This window comes from Rattus norvegicus, chromosome 8, assembly GCF_021556685.1.
Source record: "Rattus norvegicus strain SHRSP/BbbUtx chromosome 8, alternate assembly SHRSP_T2T, whole genome shotgun sequence".
Classification (NCBI taxonomy): domain Eukaryota; kingdom Metazoa; phylum Chordata; class Mammalia; order Rodentia; family Muridae; genus Rattus; species Rattus norvegicus.
Window position 1 is genome coordinate 13,339,104 of NC_141541.1, and position 16,268 is coordinate 13,355,371.

Consider the following 16,268-nt stretch of genomic DNA (forward strand, 5'->3'; position numbering starts at 1 on the left):
AGGGTGGGGGAGTGTGTGTCGGCAGAGACACTGGGCCGCCATGGAGTTGAAATGTGTGTTTCAGACAAGAAATCTAACAGATATTTTGGGGCAATGTGGTGCCAGATCTAGAGGGTGTAAAAGACAGTCCCTTTTATAATTTTACAATAATGGGGTACAGAGCTAAATACAGAATTCTCAACAGAGGAATATTAAGTGGGCAAGAAGCACTTAAAGAAATGTCTAACATCCTTAGTCACCAGGGAAATTCAAATCAAAACAACCCTGAGATTCCACCTTATACCAATCAGAATGGCTAAGATCAAAAACTCAAGAAGTAGAACATGATGGAAAAGATGTGGAACAAGGGCAGAACGTTTCCATTGCTGATGGGATTGCAAATTTGAACAACCACTCTGGAAATCAATCTGTCTCTTTGTAAAGGTAGTTTTGATGTTGAGGTCCTGTTGCCCAATTCATTCTTGATCTGTCAGTAAAGAAAGCCATGGGTCTTCAGTCCTTTCTCTAACTCCTCCATCAGGGTCCCCATGCTCAGTCCAATGGTGAGCTGCAAGCATCCTCATCTGTATCAGTAAGGCTCTGGCAGAGCCTCTCAGGAGACATCTATATCAGGCTTCTGTCAACAACCACTTCCTGGCATCAGCAGTAGTGTCTGGTGACTGCATATGGGATGGATCCCAATGTGGAGCAGTATCTGGCTGACCTTTCCTTCAGTCCCTGCTCCACTCTTTGTCCCTGTATTTCTTCCTATGAGTATTTTGTTCCCACTTCTAAGAAGGACTGAAACATCCACAGTTTGGTTTTCCTTCTTCTTGAGCATAATATAGTCTGTGAATTGTTTCTTGGGTTTTCTGATCTTTTGAACTAATAACCACTTATCAGTAAGTGCATACCATGTGTGTTCTTTTGTGACTGGGTTACCTCACTCAGGATGATATTTTCTAGTTCCATCCATTGGCCTGTGAATGTCATGAAGTCATTGTTTTTAATAGTTGAGTAGTACTCCATTGTGTAAATTTACATTTTCTGTATCCATTCCTCTGTTGAAGGACATCTGGCTATTATAAATAAGGCTGCTATGATCATAGTGGAGCATGGATCATCTTTTGGGAGTGGTGTAGCTGGGTTCTCAGATAGTACTATGTCTAATTTTCTGAGGAACCACCAGACTGATTTCTGGAATATTTCTACGAACTTACAATCACATCAACAATGGAGGAGTGTTCCTCTTTCTTCATATCCTCACCAGCATCTGCTGTCACCTGAGTTTGTGATCTCAGCCATTCTGACTGGTGTGAGGTAAAATCTCAGGGTTGTTTTGATTTGCATTTTCCTGATGACTAAAGATATTGAACATTTCTTTAGGTGCTTCTCAGCAATTTCATATTCCTCATTTGAGAATTCTTTGTTTAGCTCTGTACCCCAATTTTTAATAAGATTGTTTGGTTCCCTGTAGTCTAACTTCTTGAGTTTTTTTTGTATTTATTAGATATTAGCACTCTATTGGATGTAGGGTTGGTAAAGATGTTGGTTGTCCTTTTGTCCTTCCTTTGCCATAAGAAGCTTTGCAATTTTATGAGGTCCCATTTGTCAATTGTTGCTCTTAGAGCATAAGCTATTGGTGTTCTGTTCAGGAAAATTTCCCCTGTTCCTATGCAGCCCCACAGGAAGAACAACAATATCAACCAACCAGAACCCCCAGAGTTCCTGGGTCTAAACTACCAACCAAAGAGTACACATGGAAGTGACCATGGCTCCTGAAGCATATGTAACAGAGGATGGCATTATCAGGCATCAACATGAAGAAAAACCCTTGTTCTTGTGAAGGCTCATTTTCCCAGTGTAAGGGATCCAGGGTGTTGAGGTGGGAGTGGGTGGGTGGGTAGGATTGGGAGCATCTTCATAGATGCAGGGGAGGTGGGAGGGAGAAGGGGACTTGGGAAAGGGGGATAACATTTGAAATGTAAATACATAAAATATCCAGTAAAAATTTAAAGAAAAGAATTAGAGCCAACATTGGGGCCCCAAGAAGGAAAAAAAAGGAAAAAAATCCACGGACCAATTGCTGGGCAGAAGGTACAATTAGGACTTCAGGGTCCCTGTAGGTAAAGGAAGACACAGGGAAGGAGAGATAGAGTTCTGCCATACTACTGATGGAGAAGGATTAAAGAGATCTCAAAAATGAGTAGCCACACAGGCCACTCCTACATGCAGGTTGTCAGAGGCATTTAGCAGGGACTGGATGGGACTAGCCACTAAAAGTTAGGGTGGGTATGAGGGCAGAGCTAAGAGTACACACTGATAAGTGGATATTAGCTGTAAATTAGAGGATGCCCATGACACATTCCATAGATTCAAAGAAGTTAAACAAGAAGGTAGACCCAAGTGAGGATGCTTAAATCCCACTTAGACTAATGTTGTGATTTCAACATGCTTGACCCATGGCTGGCAGTATTTGGAGGTGTGGTCTTGTTGGAGTAGATGTTGCTGTTTTTGAGGAAGGTTGTCACTGGTGGGGTGGGCTTTAAGACCCTAGTCCTAGTTGTCTGGAGGCCAGTTTCCTTTGGAAAAAGATGTTGATTTCTCAGTTCTTCCTGTGCCATGCCTACCTGGGCGCTGCCATCCTTTTGATGATAATGGACTTAACCTCTGAACCTGTAAGCCAACCCCAATTAAATGTTGTCCATATAAGAATTGCCTTGGTCATGGTGTCTATCTACAGCAGTAAAACCCTAAGACAAACGGGGAACAAAATAATAGTGGAAATTTGAGGGAGGGAAGGACCTGGGTGGAAGATGGGAAGGGAAGGGGGAAAGAGGCAGGATCAGGTATGGGAGGGGTGGACAGGAGAGAGGCCCAGAGGGCCAGGAAAATGAACAGGAATATGCAGTTGCTGGGGATTAGGAAGGGGTGAACCCTAGAAAGTCCCACAGACCTGGAATGGAGGAGGCTTGAAGGACTCAACATGGATGACAGTAGCCAACCCAACAGTCAAGAGATGAAACCGGAAGAGACTACCACCAATAGTCATACAGGACACCACGTGGAGGGTGGGGACACCAATGCACCTACAAATCTTTAGACCCAAATTGCTCTTGTCTAAATGTAATGTAGGGACAAAAATGGGCCAGATACTAAAGGAATGGCTGACCAGTGACCACTCTAATCTGTGATACTTCCCAGTCCCTGAGACTATCACTGATGCACAAGAACCTAGCACATGGCTGTTCTAAAGGGCTCTACCAGCAGCTGACTGAGAGAGAAGCAAATACTCAGAGCCAAGCATTGGATGGAGGTTGGGAGCCCCTGTGGAAGAGATAAGAGGACGGTTAAAGAAACTGAAGGAGGTGCCAGCCCCACAGAAAGACCAACAGTGTCAACTAACCTGGACCCCTGAGAACTCCCAGAGACTGACCCAACAACAAAAGAGCAAACACAAGCTGATCTAAGGCCTCAGGCACACATGTAGTAGAGGACTGCCTTGTTTGACCTCAGTGGGAGAGGGTGTGTCTAATCTTGTAGATACTTGATGGCCGAGAATGGGAAAATACCAGGGGAGGCACCCTCTCATAGCAAAAGGGGAGAAGGGACTGGAGAAGAACTCTGAAACGGGAAACCTGGAGGTGTGCAACATTTGAATTGCAAATAAATAAAGAATTTAATAAATTAAATATTAAAAATAAAAATAGTTGAGCTATCTTTCAAAATAAGCAGAAATTAGGCTTTAGTTCTTTGAATAGGAGTCATGAAGTCAGGGTCCCAGCATTGGAGAGGTACACTCAGGAAAACTGGAAGATCAGCTCTGTAACTCAATTCAAGGCTAGACTGAGCTGTACGAGACTGCCACAGAACAAAATAAAACATTAAATGTGTGTGTGTGTGTGTGTGTGTGTGTGTGTGTGTGTGTTTATGGATTTGCATAATGCAGATACAATGATAAAGAGCCTTAATTTATTTTATAACAAAATCTAATATATTTACAACCATTGAACTCATTCATGGTAATGCCATTCCTTCATTCAGATTAATATTAAAATAAATTAATAAAGTTATTATGTGCAAAGCCTCATAGACTAATGAAATAAGCTTGGGCTATACTGTGGAGTTAGTGATTATTCAAATAATTTCATTAGATGTTTAAAACTAGGCAAATGTACTTTTAAAGTCTAAGGTTAATTTTACTTTAGAGAAAAAGTTATGAAAAACGCAGAGAGGTAATTTTGGAGTTTTATATGAAAATGAAAGGTTAAATTAAAGGCCTTAGATATAAAGTCTACAAGTCATAAAATCTCTCAAAAGTTAAGGAGGTTATTTTAATCAGCTGCTTCAAGGAAAATGAATGGAATATTTTGGATCTAAATCATCTAAATGCCCTGAAAAGCAATATGTTCAAATTTAGATATGAACTATCAATTTACCAAGGATTGCATATAAAGATATATTCTGAAGCTAAAGACAGCATGAGGAGATTTTACTCTTGATTCATTTTCTGTTTGACTTGCTGGCATGAATTATTTCTAAAAAGAAATAATTACCAACTCTGGAGAGACTGCGATGAACTTTGGGTTTAGGATATTGAAAAGTGTAACATGTCACATTATCCATTTTAAATTCTCATCCGGGTGGCACTAAGCTAACAGAGTGGCAATGTTTGATATGGTATGTTCTCACTTGTCACTGAGAGTAGATCATTCCACTATGTAAAGAAATCACCCTCATGATGAACATAGATTCCAGGAAGAAAATACATTTTTTTCAAGAATCATCTTCTTGGTAATCACTAAGGCTCACTACTGGAAAGAATATAACAGTGTTGTGTTTATTTACAACCTGCTCTCTGAACTTGAAAATAAGTTCTGAAATATAAATTTCTCACCCTCATTAATTTTTTACTGTAGCCTCATGAGCTACACATTTATTAATGATAAACTAAAAGTATTAACATTTACTGGAGTGAAATGTATTTGCAGCTATTCCTTTGGGGAAAAGTTAGTGTGAAAATTTTCATGAGTAGAAAGTTAACTTGTGCCTATGTGGGACAAGTTAGGAGGAAAGGAAGTGTCTCTCTTCAGCCAGCAACTCAAAGATATTATTCGAAATATGTTATTCAAAAGTGAATAGAAAGAAAAGTTCAGAAGAATTTAAATTTCAGTTAATTTTAAACAAATCAGATTTAGCTTCTCCCTTCCTTCCTTCCTTCTTTCCTTCTTTCTTTCCTTCCTTCCTTCCTTCCTTCCTTCCTTCCTTCCTTCCTTCCTTCCTTCCTTCCTCCCTCCCTCCTTCCCTTCCTTCCTCCCTTCCTTCCTCTCTTTTTTCCTTTCATTTTTTTCATTACTAGGAAGAAGAACCAACATCAGTATCCTCATCCACTTGTGTCTTCAGAAGCCAGAATCTGGGGTATTGTTAGCTGCTGATAATAAGAGAAAGAACTATTTTTGCAATCTCAGCCTGACATGGAACATTTAGACTTCTGGATTCTAACTGGACAAACTATTACCATGACAAAAGTTTTATAAGCCTTGATTGTTTTTAAACATGAGCAAGGAAAATTAAATAGTTCTTAACTTTGAGAAAAAAAGAAGAAATGTACTGATTCCATATTTAATTCTCTTACTACAATTTACTTGTGCTCCCTTATGCAGTGGTAAAAATTAATCATAGTGCAGAGTTAATAAGGTCAGACTATAAAGATTATTTAGATGATAATGCAATTGCAGTATTCAAGAAAGTCTCAAAGCTAAATTGGCACTATCATTTTCAAAAATAGCATGTTGTATCTCTCCAAAATGACCATTTTATTCATAGAAAGATGGTAGGGGTTGCCTGTTAGATTTCATGAGCTATTTTGTTATCACGAGTACAAAAACCTTTTATGATTGCATGATTAGCCACGAATGATTCCATAAAATAAAAATAGTGTTTTCAGGGTACAGTTTTTGTTTCTTTTGAATTTCTAAACATATCATTCTGAAATCAGTCAAATTGACATTTTAAAAAATAGGATTTTGATTTTCCTAGGATCTTGCTCAAAGTCTTCCCACTGAGTCTGTTTGCAACTGTTCAGTCTTTTCTTCCTCTTCTCACTTTTATAAGAGGGTGTCTCTATCTCAAGTTAATTTTAGAAATGGCGCAAGGAAGATGCTAGGGAGCAGCATCAATTACTTACTTCATTTCTCAGTTGAAATTAACTTAAAACTCATTTTTGATAACTTACATAATGAATATAGTTATATGTATTAATTCAAGGACTCTTGAACCCCCCTTTCAATTTCTACAGATTATAATCCTCAGGAATTTGAATTCAAATAGAATTACTTACTATCAAATAATATTAAAGTTTTCATGCGGTAGAATCTTTTCAATTCAGTGTAAGCGTTCCGCATCAATGAAGGAATTCCACAACTTTTTGAAGGCTATATGAGTTTGGTTAATAGTACATATGTTTTACTTTATATACATTTACATTAGTGTTATTATATTATATACATTTACATTATATTATATTATATACATTATATACATAACTATATTATATACATTTACATTAGTGTTACACAGGTTACATTCAGTAAATGGCAGTACGAGATATCATTGTGTAAATAGCATGAGCCACGAGTGCGCTGATCAAGATGGCAGCAGCTTTTTCAGGCAATGTGGTCTTAGAAAAGACCAGTCATGTATGCATAAGGTGTGTGTGGTGTGTGTGTGTGTGTGTGTGTGTGACGACTTCATCTAATCAAAATTAGTGTGTAGTTATAGTCATCTGACACATTACTGCTTCATAATATTCCCTTGGTTTCTAATATATGCAGGGATTCTGAAATGTGCTAATGTGTGCTTTGATAGGGTGTAGAAAATGTCCATTATAATGCACAACAAAGGATACAAGCAGGTAAGGATGTCTGGTAAAAACCATCTGGTTTCATGAGTAGCATTTTAATGCTCAAGAATACTTGGTTGAGTTTATCTCTGACCTGGAAAGTATAGCAAGACACTGAAATATACCCTCAGAGGAACTTTGTGGGTTTTTTCTAGTTTTAATTCAGACTATGGTTTAATATATTTTCACTCTTCGGCTTTATAACTGAAGGTTTAAACTTGTACAGCTAAACTCTAGGTAAAATAACCTTATTTTACTCACAAGCAAACTGAAGTGTGGCTTCTCGACTGAGAATACTTCCAAACGTGTTGGTGGCTAAACACTGGTAGAGCCCTGAATCCCTGCTTTCACTTGGATTGTTGATGATGAAGGTGCCGTCTATCATACTGTAGCGGTAGTCACTCTCAAGATCAATTTCTGTTCCATTCCGAAGCCATCTTAGGAAAAAATACCAGAAGATAAATACGTTATACTTGAAACATTACAGTATGTTCTGCATATGTGTGGCTGGTCTCTCTATGCAGCTCTGGCTGGACTTGAGAGACAACTGGAATTTGTAGGGAATGGGGGAGGAGGCAATTCTTGGGCAAGGTAGAAACTTAGTTCAGTGGAAACCCCCAGGAATCTATGAAGGTGACCCTAGCTATGAATCCTAATAATAGGGAATACAAAGCCTGAACCAGCCATCTCCGATAACCAGGCAAGACTTCCAGTGAAAGGTTCAAGACACCAACCCAGCCACAAAGCCTTTGACCTACAATTTGTCCTGCCAGCATGATGTGCTGGGGTAACAGCATTAGAAATTGTGGTTGTGGGCAAACAATGACTGGTCTAGCTTGAGACCCATGTCATGAAAAGGGGCCTACCACTGACGCTTCCTGAAAGACTAGAAACCAGAGGTCAGATGGCCCAGAGACCTAGTATAAAACCAAACCATACTTTCAAAAAATAAAAAACAAAAAAACAAAAGTCAATGAAAATTAGAGCTTAATCCAATTATCATCAGAGAGGCTTCATCAGCAATGGATGGAAACAGGTATAGAGACACAAAGGCAAACATTAGGCAGAATCTGGGGAATCCTGCTGAAGAACAGGAGTCAAAAATGTAGGAGCCACAAGAAAACCCATAGACCAACCTGGGCTAGCAGGGGCTCACAGAGACTGAACAATCAGGGAGCCTACATGGCCCTTGATATGTGTTATGGTTGTGTAGCTTGGTGCTTTCCTGCAACTCCAAACAGAGGAAGTGAGGGTTGTTTCTGATACTTCTGCTTACTTTTGGGACTCTTCTCTCCTACTGGGTTGCCTCATCCATTCTTAATGTGAGGAGATGTACCTAATCTTATTGTACCTTGATATGGCATGTTTGGTTGACAACCCTGGGAGGCTTGTGCTTTACTGAAGGGACATGGAGGAGGAGTCGATGGACAGGGAAGAGGAGGGAAGGTGTGAAGAAGGTGGGGGCCGAGGGAGGGAGAGGAAACTACAGTTAATAATTAATTAATAAATTAATAATTTAATAATTTAAAATGAAAAAAATGCATAATTAATTTTTACCTGTAAGTAGGAGATGGGTTGCCACGAACTTCACAATTCAGGGCTACCTTCTTTTCATCAGAATCAGTTGGAAAAATAATATCATCAGGCTCTTGCACAAATACTGGCCCATAATCCACACTTTCTGTAAAGACCCAAAGATGTGCACTTTAAAATTATTCAATGGACAAGGTCAATACATCTCTGACTATACTTTATTCAAAATTTATTACTTCCTCTTTTTTATTCAGCAATCAAATTTACAAAAGGAGTTGCTAACATGCCTTGTAGAATAATAAAATAATTTTAATTTTCTAAATTTATCTTCATGTGTGATATGCAGGAGATTAAAAAAACATTCTATTTTTAACTTCTCAAAGCTACAAAGAAAGTAATATAAAGACATTTCAAATTTCCCTGAATCTGTAAAATGCTTAGAATGTTAAAATTAACATACAATGTTTCAAATTCACATTGTGCATTAAGAACTACAGATTGAAATTGTTCATTTTCATGCATTATATGATTTATTTTTCTATTTTTAAAATACAGTTTTAATTTATTCTTGTAAATGTTAATTAAACAATGTTTTGATCAAATTCTTCTCTTATTCCTTCCTTTCCAACCTCTCCTGTATACCCTCCTTGTCCCCTCAACCTTTCTGTTCCAATCAACGGAGGCCAACTAGTGAAGGTAGTGTGAGCACGGGCCATGCACTGTTACTTGACAACTCTGCTTGGCCACAGTCCTAAAGAACCAAAGCTCGCCTTGTACTCATCATATCCCCACTTAGCTTTCCCCAACCTTCCCTCCCACTTGTGTTAGTTGTCTAGTTTTAAGACTTCAGCATTCCTACTTGCAAATGAAAAATGAATGTTCTGAGATTCTCAGAGAAAGATTTCGGGGTCCCAATCACATGATAACTAGCTCTCAATAGTTGTTTTTTAAAAAGATTTAAAATTAAATTCCACAAACTGTCAGCATAGGACAAGAAAAATAAAAGGTCACCATGCTTCATCAACCCAGAGGAGAGTGCTCTGTTTGCTCTGAGCAGAACCGCCATATGTGGTTATGATTGCACATAGACTGAAGGGTGACTTCTTGTGACCCACTGGCAGTAGCTAAAGCCACTGATATTGTAAAGGTTTTTACTTTATTAACAGACTGCCAAACATCTATAGCTAGCTTGTGCTACTAGTGTCCACCATCTTTGAATTATTGGACTTCAAGGATAAGATTTCCTTTCAGAGAGTTGCTTCAAATTAGATGTGATCTGCTTGTTGCTTCATTATTTACAATAGCTGGTAAAGAGAAGCAGCCTGGGTGACCATCAACAGATGAATGGCAATTAAAGAGCGGAGAATGCTCCATGGATAATTAAAGTGTGCTAGAAATACACAATGGGATTTTACTTAGCCAAAAAGAAAAGTGAAATCACAAAATTTTCAGAACAATTAATCGATCTAAAAATGAGTGTGTTAAGTGAAATAAGCCTTAATCAGAAAGACAAATAGACCTTCTTCTATGTTATGACCTGGATTGCTATCTCTCTGTCTCTGACTGTCAATCTATCTCTGTCTTTCTGCTTTTCTCTGTCTATATCTCAGTCTATCTGTCTCTATCTGTGTCTGTATCTTTGTCTCTATCTGTCTGTCTCTCTGTATTTTTGTTTCTATCTCTCCATTTCTGTCTTACCTTCCTGTCTGTCTCTGTCTCTGTCTCTGTCTCTGTCTCTCTGTCTGTCTGTCTGTCTGTCTGTCTGTATCTTAGTCTCTGTCTCCACCTTCTCTGTCTATGGATCAATCTCTCTGTCTATCTGTGTGTCTCTCCCTGTCAGTATCTTTGTCTCTTTCTGACCCTGTCTCTCTCTGTGTCAATGGATCAATGTCTCTGTGTCCCTCACACACACATACACCATGCACATGAGCCTTGGTGTACACCATTAACTAAGAGTACACAATGATAGAAGAAGGGGGTACTTTGCATTGAGCAGAGAGGCAAGGAAATGCATGCGACACAAATGCCGAAGGAAGCTACCAGGGAAAGAGTGGCCCGCAGAAGGAAGCAGGGTAGCAATTGATGAGGAAAAATTCCAAAATGTGTCTGAAATGTCATGTTAAACCCCCTATATTTATGCCAATATAAAAACAAATTCTCAGTATTGTAATTCTTCATATCAATCATAGTTTTTATTTGTATGTCTTGTGATAATTTGTATAGTAATCATACCCTTTTTCCAAGTCTCAGGCATATATGTATGTGTATATGTGATATATGGAGACATTTATTTTATATATACACTATATATATATATGTAATTGACTCACAGATGTTAAGGTATCTTGTTTGTATTCTTCTGACTGATTTTTCACAAACTATGCTAGTTTTTCTACTCCTGTGCTTGATTATAGCTCAAAAACAGGGAGCTTATCAAAACTAAAAAAGACTTAGAATCTGAGGATGTATTTTTTTCTTTGACTTCGGATAGTTTTAAAGTCATGCAAGAATTTGCCTCAGTTCTGGGTGCCTTTCTTGGCACTAGTTCATACTCCCCTAAGTCCACACAGAGACCCTCATTCCAACGATGCTCATGAACCAGTGAAAATCCAAGCCACCCACCCCTCCCTTCATTCAAGCACCAGGAAACCTGCTCTCTTCAGAAAGCTACATGACATGAATAATGATCTTTTGCTTATTGACACGGATACTGCACTATCAGCCTCTTTATCTTTACCAGTTTGGAGTCTTTGGTGCAATAGGTTTCTGTCACATAGAAAATGTGTACATCGAGTTAGAGCTCAAGCTGTTGGAGATAACAAAGAGATATTTGTATAGCTGAACTGTGTGAGTAGACATGAGAATGGGGCAACTTTGACTTAGTTTGGATAACTCTCCATCAGAGCAAGAGGTAGGGTGTACGGAGGTGAGTTGGAACCAGTAGGCAGATCAGAGTAGCATTAATTGGATATGCTTAAACCACACTTGGGAATCACAGTCATGCTACATAAAATGTGGTCTTTCCCTTTAAATTATTTCTAAAGCTTCAGAAGCAACCTCATCCACCAGAGGCACAGCAAACTCAGGAGATGAGTTCGCAGTGAGAGCAATGGGGCTGTACATCTACCCAGCTCTTTTCCAGTTATTCTAAGAAAATATGGCTGGTGGAGTACTTTCATTATTCTTAAATGAAATTCATGATTATTGCAATCTAATTATACATAGAATGAATGAACCTAAAAGAAGGAAAACTAAGAGTGAAATAATATATCCAAAATATTATTTAGTTAAGTATGTGACATACCAGGAGAAATAATAAAATGGCAGGAAGATATAATGACTAATTTGGTTTTAATTCTTCATAAACTCTATGAATGTAATAACTTAAAACATAGCTTGATCTGCGTGTGTAACATTAGTCAAACAAATGCCAAAGTACTAGGTACTAGGTAATATGATTTTAAAGCACTCACTCTTTCAAAAGTATTGGCAAAGTTAGTGAATTGTGTATAACATTTTTCATTGATATAATCATTATACTTAAAAATGTAAAAATACAAGTGAAGCTATTTTTTTATTTTTATAAACAAAATTCGCTCTTATGACAACGTCTGGTATGACAGTCCACAGTTCTTTGTATCCCAGCAATTGGCTCTCTCTTTAACATTCCCAGGCCAGTGTGTAAATTAAAGCACTGTCCTTTAATTGTGTTAGTCTTGAGACAACCCTTGCTTCTTCCACAGGTTCTGAGGGGAGGTGCCAAGGCAGCCAGTCCTAGTGAGCCTGAGGCTGGCATTCTCTTCCACAGAACTGTTTTAGACAGTTAGGTCTTGAGGGGCTCACTCACTTTTCTGGGTTCCAGTTTTCTGGAGGACTACAGTAGTGCTATTTTGAGGCAGAGACCAGACTTTCCCTTCTAGCACCTTGCACTACTTCATCACACTTGATCAGTTCTGCTCTCCCAGCTTCTAAAATCCAGACCATTTCCTCCCACGATCCCCAGGCATTACTTCATTACTTCATCACTGACAAGACCAGACAAGAAATCACTACTCAAATTAGCAGGGAAGCCTAGTATCTACCAGTGTTTTTCAGGATCATGACCAGCTGTCCTGTGTCTTCTTGGATCCTAAACCGCCTTCCAGACTAATATTCCCTCTGATAATTGCTTTTTCCCATCATTTTCTCAGACAGTTATGTCTAGTGACTGCTGGTTCCCTCTAACTTACAGCCCCAGTTGACCACCATGCCATTGGACACCAGCAAAGCAGCAGTGTAATCTGAAAAGGAGTCTGGATCTCCTGTCAATAAAGCTATGAGAAATACCTGGAGCAAAACCCAAGGGGTAAGTGCTATATCTACAAGTTTGACTGAATAAGCCTGCACTGAGACCACTTATTTTCTCATTGGAGCTGCTGCTGCCTTTCTTTAGATGGTTATATTTTGTATGTGTGATAACATACTACTAATATTTTCTATTTCTCTCCGGCCATCAAAGAGATTTTATTATTGATTACAGTCTGCATGCTCAGACATCTCTCAAGCAACTACTGGTGAAAATGTATTCTATTGCCTTAATGGACATTTTCTGGTCCATTTCTAGATAAAATGTTAGATTCCTTAAGAAGAATGTTTATTAATAAATGTATTAGAGTTGTCCATTTGTTGATATAAACATTTTTTTGCACATTTCTTAAAAATCAAGGCACACACCCTCTGTGCACTCTGCCCTTGAACATACTCACTGCTGGGATCTGGATTTCCTCCCCATGTCTAATATGTTTTGGGTCAATACTGCTTCCCCAGTGCAGTTGCTACTGATCATATGATACAAGTTAGGTGTAGCAGATATCATGATCATAACAATGCAAAGTGTGTGTTTCCTGGGGGTCAATGTGTCCTATTCTAAGGCCAAGCAGGAAGAGCTTCCTGACTGAATTTAGTCGAATAATCTTTTTCTTGTCATAATAGCTCAATCTCCATTATTCGCAACATGGCTGCCTAGAAGCACCATGAAGTTCACTCTTGTTTAGGGGAAGGAGTATCTAGATCTAGTGACTGGACTATTAAGCACACTAGATAAATATGCAGAATGAAGGAAAATAAAATATATTCCACACCATATGTATTTGGAAAAATTAATTCTGAATTCCAATATAGACTAGAAATGACACAAAATGATTCCAGTTAGGAATAAGAACAATTATTCACTCTAAATTAAACATATAATAATATCCTAAAAAAACTTTGGATACTTAGAAAGCACAATAGTAAATATTTTTATCTCATCTTGAAATTACTTTTTAAATATTTGACATAAATAACAGTAAGTTCACTTTTGAAAGACATGTGGCAAATGTATAAAATATCAAGAGTTTGAAAAAGCATGATTTTCTGAGGACAGTTCAGTTACAAAGAATAGATAAATAAGTAGGCAACTGACTTCTTAGCTGTCAAACTCGGAGAAGCCAGCAAATAATTGAAGCATTAAGAAAAAGCTACTATCAATTTTAAGCTAAAGAAATATGAAGCCGTTTTCAATAAAAGAACATTAAGATATTTTTATGTGATTATATACTCATTATTTTAGGATATGATCAATGAAGAAAAAAGAAGCATCGTGAGGAGAGAAATTATGACTTAAGGGCTCAATGAATAAGGTGCCTCCTAGCAAGCCTGAAGTAGAGGGATGGAAGGGTGATTCATCAATTAATAGCACTTGCGGTTCTTGCGGAAGACCAGGATTCATTTCCCAGCCCCCACATGGCAGCTCACATCATTTGCAACTCCAGCTCCAGGGAATATGAAACCCTAATTTGATGACCAAGACACAAATGGTACATAGACATACATGAAGGGAAATCATTCATACAAATAAAATGAAATAGTTAAAATTTTAAAAATAGTACTAATGTAGGCAAAATATTAAAATTTAATAAAACTAACATGTAGTCACAAAATTTCCTTTGTGTTTCAAATGCTTCCTAATTTTAATCAGATAAAATTTAGCACATTTAATGTAGATGATTAAGTAAAATAGTAGGAGAATAATTTTATCTCTTCAGCTTGCAACATTTGCTTTTTTCCTTTTCTGCAGCATCTGCTAAAGTAACAAATAGAACTAAAAAGTGGGTTTTGCACAGAATATTAAGGAGAACAAAAAGAATGCATAATTAAGTTCTGAATAAACAACTCTTGGCTGACTATAGGGATTGGCTGCCTAAAAAATGTACCCAGATGTAGGAATGATCACAAGATGACACAGAAAATTAAAATAGATGAAATATATGAAACTTTTCCAGTATGAAAGTGTGAGAATAACCCACAGAGGAGAATAGACAAATGTGGTCAGGAAGGGACAGCACCCACAGAACAAAGAAAAGTGCTATTTTAACACTGTCTCCATGGTTTTAGAAATTAGGGAAGGTTTAGCCTGGTCCTCCTCAGACTCTATGCTTTTCACAATTTGAAAAAGACATGGATCCCAATGCTATAATGGACACAGATCCACCTGTGAACATTCTCCAATGGTTACTCCCCAGGATTGAGTTCCTAAAGAATTTTTGGATGCTGTAGCTTGCTTACTCTTAATTTTCTAAGCTGATGAGCATTCGACCTATTTGGAAAGCCACACCTGGGGTCATGTGGCCCTTGGCAAAACTACAAACTCAACTTTCTCTTTCCTAGCAAGTACCTGGGATACCTGGAATGCCTCTCCGTATAAATAAACCCTTTGCAGTGCTTCAAATTCCAGCTAATAATTTCACTCACCCTCAAAACTCCTTCCCATTCTACAAAGTTCATATATATAGCTTTAACTCACCCCAGTAAATAATATATGTACAAGTTCACCATGAATAAAGGTATGCACACAAGCTAAGATCGTCTAAGATCATTGAAGATCATTACCGGAGAAGGCCTTCTCTCCCCGACCCTGTCCCCGACCCTGTCCTTACTGTGCTTCATCCTTGCAGCCTGGTGTGTAGCAACATCTGGATACTCTGAGAGGTAGGAAGTGAAACCATAGCTGGAACCCAAGATACATACATACTAAGGGCTGTTGTGATACAGTGTTAGGAGTCAGTTCTCTAGAAGGCAGCTCCCAGCTATGGTTGTGTGTATGGGGGTTCAGGAGGAGCGGGTGCGGTGTCAAACACAAAGGACTGAGGAATCACTGTGAGTTACTTTAGATGCCTACTGGTATCTACACATTCAGTTTAGATTCTTTTGTGACACTGAAGATTGGACGTAGGTGTCAGAGGAGCTGTCCAAGAATGTAATCATGCAAGTGTTTTGTGAGGAAATGCCAAGAAAACAAGATTATAGTCTGTGTAACCGCAATCATTTTTCAAAATAATGAAATTGCTCTTAAAATTTGTTTCTGGCCTCCTGGTGTATCCAGTGAATTTACTTCAGATTATTCATTAAAACTTGCTATTTTTATTTGTCTATATGCTTCTATTGAAAAACATGCTGTTGCCATGTGGGGCTTGTCTGCCACATGAGGCTTGTCCTTGCCATTGTAAACTTTACTCATGTGATTCTTATTTACCTCCGAGTGTAAGTTGTTTGAGGCTGTGAATACAGTCAGCTATTGTATGAGACTTGAGTTTGTGGTCCCCAGAGTTAGATTGAGGATGTTGGATCCTCAGTAGCTGGACTTACTAGTAATTGTGAGATGGTAGATATGAGTGCTGGGAAATAGTCATCTGGAAGAGCAGCAAGCCCTCTTTATGGCTGAACGATCTCTCTTCCCAGAATATCACATTTGAATCACTTCTAGGGGATGACATCATAATATCTTTATAGATCACCATTATATTTTGAGATATATCCATTAATTAGATTACTCATT

The 16,268-nt window shown here is 38.2% G+C and overlaps 1 protein-coding gene across 2 annotated transcripts in view; it reads right to left on the bottom strand.

Annotated features, from left to right (window-relative positions):
* Cntn5 (contactin 5) overlaps nt 1-16,268 on the bottom strand; it is a 1,240,814-nt gene that overhangs the window by 460,588 nt on the left and 763,958 nt on the right. For both annotated transcript variants that reach the window (XM_087560151.1, NM_053746.2), the window contains 2 exon segments: nt 8,438-8,561; nt 7,142-7,317 (listed from right to left, as the gene is read on the bottom strand). In XM_087560151.1, coding sequence (XP_087416277.1) covers nt 7,142-7,317; nt 8,438-8,561 — 300 coding nt within the window.